We start from the raw sequence: 9869 nt of genomic DNA on the forward strand, positions 1-9869 counted from the left end.
AATAAATAATTAGTCATTTGTTTAAATTAATTTAAATAATTTCAGTCTATTATTTACTAATGGTTTATACATGACATATAACTTATCATCGTGCTTGTCATTCTGAAGTATGTATGTACATACTGTCGTTAATAACTACAGGGACAAAGGCAAACTTTACTTTTAAACTGTACAATCAACTTTTTTTTTTAATGAAACAATAACTTCAATAGACAGATTTAAATGTACAGACAGAGAGACTAAACAGTCCCTCAGTACATGAAGCAATCATACAACAGTGAAAGGCTTTCTCTTCTTAAGTGTTTTTGATTGGGTCACGTCTGTTACACGTTGATTAAATGGAAAATTGTTCAGTGAGATGTTACAGTATTCAGCGAGCCTTTGCGTAAACCTTGAAGGGGTGCGGTATTCGTGTCGATCCGGTGACTCCCTCTGCACTTAGCTCGACTCCATCGGGAACAGAGAAAGTGAACTTCTGTAGTAAACCTACAAAAAACAGGAACAGCTCCATCTTGGCCAGGCCTTCTCCAAGACACACACGCTTCCCTGAAGAGTCCACAAACGCACACACATGGAGGTGTAAGAGCACAGGATAACACTTATGTTGTGGTTCAGGTTATGCTAAAGATTGAGGTGAATATGGTTAACCTGCAGAGAAAGGCAGGTAAGCTTCTCTCTTCACAAACTTTCCCTCAGCATCTAGGAAGTGCGCAGGGTTGAAGGTATCCGGAGTCTCCCATTCATTCTTGTCCATCAGCACGGAGGTCAGGAAGGGCATTACAGCCGTGCCCTAAAAAACAAGATCCATAACAGGCTTACACCAAGCTATGCTGCAGCCACAACCCTCACATTTTTCATTCCCCATTTTTTGTCAAGTTGTAATCCTGTTCACACTTTAAATTACAGTGATATAGATGCACCTTGGGGATGAAGTAACCACCCAGTGTCGTGTCCTTGGCAGCCACTCTGAGTCCGTTAAGAGGAACGATGTTGCCCATCCTCTGGATTTCGTGGATGACAGCATCAGTGTAAGGCAAGTTGGGTCTGTCAGCCATAGTGGGCTGGCGGGTCTGTCCAATCTCTCTGTCTATCTCTGCATGGACTTTTTCTACATATTCAAGAAAGCAGTGATTTTAGCTTATAGCAATTGGAGAAAGATTTTAAATTGCATTTGATGCCCTGATCTGTAATCTAACACCGTGATCCTGCAGTCATGCCAGGTCAGATTCCCATTGACATTCACATTAACACACAACAGCAACTTTGTTTTATCAAACAGAGGTGTAACATGTTTTACAACTTCCCTAATATACATGTTCTTTAAATGTTCTCATGTTGCTGACACGTGCTTGCAAAGAGTGCCTCCGTTATTTGCTAACTGAACTGCATTTTTACAGAGAAAAACATTTATCTGAACAATTTAACTGCTCTTACATTGAATACATATAGTCATGGTCCCCTCAGGATGAATTGTATAAACTTTGCGGATCCCTTAATGTTTCATCTCGCACCATTACCAAGTAAAAAATTTTGAATTTCACCAGTACCAGGTTAATATCCCATTACCTGCACAGAACATGGCATTCCCATCAACCACAGTTTTGTATCTGGTGCTAATTAGCAAATGTTAGCATGCTAACATTCTCAACTGAGATGGTGAACATATTTATCATTTTTATTTCTTAACATTATGATGCTAGCATTGTAATTATGAGCGTGATATTAGCATGCAGCTCAAAGTCACCTACCCTGGACGTCAGGGTTTTTGATGAGGTAAACCAAAGCCCATTGCAAAGTGGTGGAGGTTGTTTCTGTTCCAGCCAGGAACAGATCCGTAGAGCACAGAGCCATGTTGGTCTCAGTGAAGCCCAGGTCAGAGTCTTTGTGCTGCTCACAAATGCAGATGAGGAAAGTGAATGATTAGCAGGTGATGGAGAGGGCTACAACTGTAAAGTGCTGTATGTGTAATGCAGTTGTTCACATACATTCTCCATTTCAATGAGGAAAGCGTCAATGTAGTCCCGGGGATTGCTGTGGTCCAGGTCGTCCTTGTGCCTCTTTACCTCCTGAGTGATGAAGTCTTTAACAGCGTCAAAGTGCCTGAACGCGTCATTGTGAGGACCTGGCAAGAGCTTCATCACTCCAGGGAACGTCTCATACAGCTAGAGGAAAATTTCATTCACATTATCTCCCTTCACCTTTTGAATTTTGACCAGAGACATGGGCCTCCCAGGTGGTTAATGAAGATCAACTCGACACAATCCCACCAGAGCGCTGTCTCTCTGACTATCATTGAAATAAACTCAGATTATTGACTAACTTGAACCCATATGGAGCCCTCCAGCCGAAGAACCTCGGCCAGATTATTCAATATGGTCTGGAAGTTGTGGTCACTGTAGTCAAAGCGTCTCCCCATCACCAGCTGGCAAATAATGTTGGACACAGCATTGCTGAAGAGGCCTGCTGTGCTAAAAGGTTCACCTGGAGGAGAAAAGTCCACTTGTTAGGACAACTATATTTTGCTGAGGAGGTTTTGCTCCTTCTCATGTAGGATTATGATTTTATAATGCATTAATTTTAAACAACCTTTCTCCTTCTCTATCTCCTCCTGTAGGTATTTGATCTCCTCACAGATACTCTGCTCCATGATGCTTTTGCCAAAACCAAAGTTGCGCAAGGTAGACAAGGCAAATCGCCGCTGTCTCTTCCATGTTTCACCATTACTCATGAACAGACCATCTGCACACAAGCATGCAGAAGTTAAAGGGTTAATTGCAGGAACTAATTTCTCCACTGCATGACATAAGAGAAAGAGAAAAATTTTTACACCTGTGGTTCCTGAGTAAAACCTGTCACTGGCTGGACTGTATGGTCGATCCACAAAGTTTTCAGCTTGTGTCACTAAGGCTTGCTTCACCATCTTATACCCAGACACAAGCACCATCTTGTTGCTGCCAAATCGGATGCTGAATACATTCCCATAGATGTCAGCCATCTGGAGACATCAGAGAGGGACAAACACTGATGAACCACTGAACACTACTGCATTTTAAATTGTTCAGAAACAAAACCTACCAATGCTCGATGAGAAACAAATGGGCTACCAGGTGTGTCAAGTGTGCTTAGATGTTAGAATTTTCCATTTATATGTACAATTTGACCACAATATGTCAGTATCTGTCGGTTATTTCTACGTTTTTTATAAACATTTTAAATGCAAATGCACATTTCCTGAAGTGTGTAGACAATTTAAAGTTACATTCTCCAGATTAATTACTTCAATAATTAATTTGATTGAACTGGGGATAGTATCGGCAGGTGGAAGGAACTCTTTCTGAGCAGCAGATTTTTAATTTTCAATGTGTGTGCTCAAATTATTCACTGCTCGGCCTCTCGGGGAAAACCTATGCCTCAAGGGATCATGGGAGTTTGCCCATCCACTCTACATGTGCTTTGTGGACTTGGAGAAAGCCTTGGATAGGATTTCAAGACGCAGTCGGTTTAAGGGCCACAGAATTTTCTCTCTGCTATTTGCAGATGATGTGGTTCTGTTGTCTTCATCAGACCATGATCTGCAGCATGTACTGGCGTGGTTTGCAGCCAAGCGTGAAGCAACTCGGATGAGGGTCAGCACCTCCAGGTCTGGTGTCATGGTTCTCAGCCAGAAAGCGGTGGATTGCTCTCTATGGCTTGTGATGGAGTTTAGGTATCTTGGGGTCTTGCTCAAGTGCTGAGAAACCAACTGGGGCAAAGCTCTTGATTCACCAGTCGATCTTCATTCCAACCCTGACCTATGGTCATGATCTTTGGGTAGTGACAAGGTGACAAGGTGACAAGGAAGTGAAAGATCACAGTTACAGAACACACTGGAGAGATTATATATCTCATCTGGTCTGGGATTACTTTGCTGAACCTGCTGCCACTGACCCGACCCTACATAAGCGGCAGAAAATGGAGGAAAGGATGGATTCTCTCGATGAATTACTAAATTTGATTTGATCAAAGTTATACTTATTTTTATTGCACACATTAGCCACTATCCTAAGAGTGATTGCACAATAGTGTTTGTGAAGGATCTTGAACTGATTGTAAATTCTATTAAATCAGTTACCATGTTGAAATGTATTAGAATATCTTAATAAAATTCACATTTGAAATTAGAAATATGCACAACAATTTCTTTAAAAATTCAAAGTGACAAAATATAGTTTAAATAATAAAAAGTCTTCTGAGGTGAAGCCTCCTATGTATTGAACTGTACCTTGGAAAAACAAATGTGTTGATCTTCACTGTCCACATTGAATAGATTCCCCACAAAGGGCAGAGCCGGTGGTCCTGGAGGATAATTTGGTGGATTCCTGTTTTTGAGATAATCTGCTATAAGAAGGAAAATAAAGAAAAAGAGCAACACTCCTTTGAGGTCCAAACTCAACAAAAAATTATAAAGCCACATGGTGAAAGAGAGCCAAGCAGCAGCAGCAGGAGGGAGGTCTGTGATTTTCAAGATTTTCCTCTTCCTCACTTGAAAACACCTGTGTTTGTATAATGCCTGTTCACGCTCAGTGGCTACACACTAACACACACCAACATAACTGGACAGACAACAAAAGTAATCAGACACAGTACAAAGGTGCTTGTGACGTTGTAGTTACATAACCAGCTTCAGATACGCCCACCTTTGCCTTGACAAACAAGACCTCTGTCAGGGCAGGTATGATGAAACTTAAAGCATATATATAAATAATTAAATATTTTTTTTGGCTCAAAATAGTTTCGTTTTCATCACTCATGAGCAACAACATTGTCTGCTGAGCAGTATGTGTTTCAGTGACCTTAGACAGAGACTCAATGTTCATTGTGCAGCCTATGACCTGTCTGATAGATGATGAATAAATGATGTGGCATGGGAAATAAAAAAAGAAAAGCTTAAAGATAACACCTGATAACTTTGACATAAACCATGTGATGATGATTCCAGGTGTCAAGCCAACAACACAAAGTGCAGTGGGAATAAAAGGCATTAGAATTTTCTGAGAAATGGTAGAAATGTAAATCATTTATGCCAACTGTTTTGCAAGGAACAGCAAAAATCACTTATTGATTTAAGAACAAAATACGACATAACTAATACAGATTTTTTTTTTTTTTTTAAAGAACAGTTTCAATATATGTGTTTTGTAAATTCCCTCATTAACTGAAAATAATTAACAGTTTAAGTTAATAGTATTACTGGATAGAGTGCTGACTGCCACCCCAATTACAAATCTGAGAATTGTCACATCTTATTTTGACTCCTTCTTAAAACTCCCGGAGGATAATTCCCCAAACTATCCTAGATGCAAAATCAAAGAAGGAACATTTATGCATCTTTTTTTTGGCATTTGTTTGTGGAAAGCTATTCATGCTTTCAATAAATCACTGTTAGATATAGAAGTTAATATTAATCCACGAATGTGTCTTCTACACTAAAGACCATGTCTGATATACAATACTTTACAGCTGTGGATCACAGGATAAGGTGTGATCCATTAACAGCAACATGAGGAAATGAAATGAAATCAATGCATAGACCAAATCATAGGCAACAAATATAACCAAGGGTTTTTGTTATTAGTATTATTTATTATTGAATGGGAGACACTGTTATTGGAGTTGTTGAAACTTGAAGCTTAACAACTTGCATATCCATCATCATAGATGTCATTAAATGATGCAAAGTTCACAGAGTTGTTTGTGTGTCAGAGTGCACTGTTGTGTTATATAAATCCAAACAGAGCAGTTAAAACCCTTATGTAATCAATACATTGTCCGTATTAGGTCATTACATTAGGTAACACTCAAAGGAACGATGGTTAATGAACCTGTAGATAAAAGCTTGTCACGCCACTGATAGATACTGGATCAGGACACATATATGTTACAGCAGATTATTTTTTAGTTTAGTTTTAGTAAAGTAACTGTAACATTTGTAGCAAGCAAGTCACCAAACTCCATGTAATAATGATGAACGACATGTACCAAGTTTAAACCAGATGTACTTCTGAGTGCAGCAAAACTAAAAGGCAAGTTTGGGTTTTTATTGTGCAAACCAACACAGTCTTAAGAGGTTTACACAAGAGCCACATTGAGGGTAATTGGGTTTTATTTACATCTGGTGGCAAAATGTTTTCCAAGTTCCACTTTGATTTTTTTGGTCTTGAAGGAGAATATGTTGATCCTGCTCAGCGATGCTTGCTTTTTGTTTAGAGTGGAGAACATCAGCGAGGTATGGCTAGCATCTTGAACTCCTCTGGGGAATGGGTGAAGCCCAGCACACCCTCCAAGCTGGGCATCTCTCCCGGAGCGGGAGAGAAGGTGAAGCGCTGGAGGAGGGATGCAAAGAAAAGGAACAGCTCCATTTTGGCCAGGTGCTCCCCTAAACACACACGTTTACCTGTGGAGAAACAGTCCACAGCCGCTTTAGATCAGCAGATTCCTCACATATGATACATGTGCCAAATATGAATTATGTTGGCACCAATTCTTGTAAGTCAGATTGTATTACTGAAATCAAACAGTAAAGAACAAACCTGCTGAAAATGGCAAGAAAGCGTTTCTCCTTCGGAACTGACCCTCTGAATCCAAGAAATGCTCAGGATTGAAGTTATCTGGAGTCGCCCACTCATTCTTATCAAACAACACAGATGCTAGTATTGTCACTACAGCTGTGCCCTGGAAAAAGATGAGATGTTTTTTTTATATCAGCTGTGTATTAATAATTTTACAACTTTTACAGCCTGTCATTCTCTGGTAAATAGTCCCGTACCTTGGGTATGAAGTATCCTCCCAGTGTAGCGTCTTTGCTGGCCATTTTGGGGAATCCCAGCGGAACAATATTTCCCATCCTCTGGACCTCATGGATGACAGCTTCAGTGTAGGGCAGGTTGGGCCTATCGGCCATGGTGGGGTGGCGAGATTGTCCGATCACTCGGCCTATCTCTTCCTGGACTTTCTCTGAGTGAGGGAGTGCAGTCAGTCAGTACACAACAGACGGCTCATTGGCCATTATAACCTTCATGAGAATACTCGAGTCCTTAACATGATAAATGAGGATGAATTGACTCACTCTGTATCTCTGGGTAGTGTATCATGTAAAGGAGCGCCCAGCGTAAAGTGGTGGCAGCTGTTTCTGTCCCGGCCTCGATCAGGTCGAGGGTGCAAACCAGCAGGGTTTCAGTGTTGAAGCCCGCCTGAGGATCCTCTTTTTTCTGGCAGAATAAAAAAAGTTTATTTTATGAGGTTATGCACAGGTCTTTGCTCTTAGAGGCTGCTTTATACATTATCATTCAGAGATGGAACATGACATTTTATAGTAATAATTTACTGGATCGTGGACTTTCTTTCACACAAATTTAACCTCTTTGAGACTACTGGCTCATCGTGACTGTAGCAGTTGACATATATGAAGACACTGTGTCGGGTTCAAGAAGAGTTGATTTAAATTTCTGAACAACTCTAAATATCTTTTATATGGATGGATGGGATGTGTTTCAATCTGAGCAGAGTTGTGTGCAGCATGGTGAAAGTGAAAACTATATTCATGTTATGTGGTTGATTTGTGCATCGTATGATGGTTGTTCATTTTTTGTTTTTTTTCATTCATGGACTGATGAATTGGCTTTTTTGTTGAAATGACCATGAAGGGAAAATAACTAACTCAGTTTAACAATATTCCACTGGGCATTATTGAGAATGTAAAAACATCTTGCCTTCTCCATCTCCGCCAGGTAAACGTCGATATAATCACGAGGGTCATTGGCGTTCCACTCCTCCTGGTGCTTCTCTATTTCCTTCCTCAGGAACATCACGATCTCTTTGTAGTTGCTGTGGACAGTCTGGTGAGGTCCTGGCAGGTACTTCAGCAAGCCAGGGAAAGCATCATACAGCTGTTTGATGTAATTAAAGTCTCATATCAGTTATAGACCATCTGTACAGTTTGTTTTGTGATCACAAGATAATAGTTAAAAGACGAATTACCTGTGTTTGGGGAGAGCCAGCGAGCAAAACGGCCTCATTGTCCAACTCCAGAACCTTGCGAAAGCCTTGATCACTGTATTCAAAGCGATGTCCAAAGACCACAGAGGAGATGATGTTACTCACTGCATTGGTTATGGTGTAGTGGGGGTTGAATGGTCTTCCTGGGAATATAGTAAATCAAATTTAAGCAATGATAAATCATCCTAAACAAACAATTAAGGTAAGTCACACGAGCCATCCACTTGCCTTGTTCCTCTTGGAAAGCTTCACAAAGAAAGTTACTTTCCACTTCAGTATATTTTTCCAGCGACTTCTGGCCCTCTCCAAAGTAACGCAGGTGAGTGTTGGTAAACTTCCTCTGTTTCTTCCACAGGTAACCATTGCTCAAAGCTATGCCTGTGAAAATGTTATATCAAATTGTTAACAAAGCAAACAGGCTGTGCACAAAGTCCGACGCACGATGAACAGAAACGCTTGGTGTCACTCCCTAACCTCTGCTGTGGCTGAGTTTGGTGCGTCCTATTAGACAGGGACGAGTTGTAGACACCAACGTATCAACACTACGCGTATTCTGCATTCACATTATAATTTATCCCACATGAGCCGGCTGTCCAAACCACGATTTCAGGTTATAGTTATGGAGAAAAGCCATTTGTTATACCATTTTATTTACCTACTCACCAAGGCCCTTGAAGACAACATGGAAGAGAGGAACGACAGGTCGGTCAACAAAGCTGTCCAGCTGGTTGACAAGAGCTTCTTTGACCATCTTGTATCCTGAAATAAACACCATCCTCTCGCTGCCTCTTCTCAAGCTAAACACGGGGCCGTACTCCTGAGCAAGCTGTATTTAAAAACAATATACTTTTCAAGAGAGGAAATGTTTGTCAAAGACATTTTGAAACTTTCAGTATATAAATTATGCAATAGAAATAAAGGCTGTTTTGTCAGCTGAAATGCTAAAAGTGTGTCAAATAACATCAATACTTCACTAAAAAAAAGGACAAACTTTGACGTAGTTCTTCATTGCAACCACTGCTACAAAAGGTTCTATTATTCTGCTAAATTCACCTTGTGCATGCTGTTGCCCTGTGTTGATGTAGTTTGTCATTGTTTTGTGTATCCGATGTTCAATAAGTGACGATTGACATTTTTTGTATGAGACTGTGATAAATCTGAACCTTTGCATTGGTCTTTGTAACAATCACTGTAATTTGAGTCATTTTCCATGAGGTGCAGCATTATTTTTTTTTGCTGTCTGTCAATCAAGCAGCAGAAAATAAAAGTTGGTTTGGGTGAAATACATGAGCACACACTGATACGAAACTGGCACTTTTTAATTGCAATCTTATGATGTGTATGTATCATTAGTCCTTGCTCTCCTCATGTTGACAACACTACTCCATTTAAACCCTCTGCCCCATGGATATTAAAAAACTTCCTCTCTTTGTAAAAACTCAGATGCACATACTCCATAAAGTGTAACTGGTCACTTTACCTTCTCCATTGTTTTGAAGTCAACTCCAGTGAAGACATTTCCTAGAAAAGGCATGGCCCAGGGTCCAGGTGGCAAGTTGTGAGGCCTCCAGTTTCTTACCACATCAGTGAAAAGTAACAATACAAAACCAAACAAGAGCCAACCAGTAAAGTCCATGCAATCAAAAATCGCTTGAAAAATCATGATGAAGATATTTCAAAAGGTCCTCTGTTCGATCCTTTACGTTATCTGGGAGAGGAGTGGAGGAAACTGGAAAAACAGGAGCCCAGCAAGGGAATGTTATGTTATGTAACACTTACGTCCTCTCAGGACCTCTGAAGTGAAAAACAAGGCTGGAGCTTGAACTTTTCAACCA

At 40.3% G+C, this 9869-nt stretch overlaps 2 protein-coding genes across 2 annotated transcripts; both read right to left on the reverse strand.

Annotated features, from left to right (window-relative positions):
* Positions 1-170: 170 nt before the first annotated feature.
* Positions 171-4588, reverse strand: LOC130171311 (cytochrome P450 2J4-like). The gene is made up of 9 exons (XM_056379257.1): positions 4262-4588; positions 2830-2995; positions 2587-2739; positions 2321-2481; positions 1986-2162; positions 1749-1887; positions 921-1108; positions 649-790; positions 171-546 (listed from the first exon to the last, which is right to left on the reverse strand). Exons 1-9 carry the CDS (start codon positions 4451-4453, stop codon positions 371-373), a joined length of 1494 nt encoding a protein of 497 aa, XP_056235232.1. The 5' UTR covers positions 4454-4588; the 3' UTR covers positions 171-370.
* Positions 4589-5600: 1012 nt separating this feature from the next.
* Positions 5601-9799, reverse strand: LOC130171312 (cytochrome P450 2J2). Its single transcript, XM_056379258.1, has 9 exons — positions 9515-9799; positions 8698-8860; positions 8263-8412; positions 8017-8177; positions 7749-7925; positions 7106-7247; positions 6806-6993; positions 6570-6711; positions 5601-6433 (listed from the first exon to the last, which is right to left on the reverse strand). The coding sequence occupies exons 1-9, from the start codon at positions 9695-9697 to the stop codon at positions 6258-6260; spliced, it is 1482 nt and encodes a 493-aa protein (XP_056235233.1). The 5' UTR covers positions 9698-9799; the 3' UTR covers positions 5601-6257.
* Between the last annotated feature and the right edge of the window lie 70 nt (positions 9800-9869).

The sequence above is a fragment of the Seriola aureovittata genome, chromosome 6 (genome assembly GCF_021018895.1).
Source record: "Seriola aureovittata isolate HTS-2021-v1 ecotype China chromosome 6, ASM2101889v1, whole genome shotgun sequence".
Lineage (NCBI taxonomy): Eukaryota > Metazoa > Chordata > Actinopteri > Carangiformes > Carangidae > Seriola > Seriola aureovittata.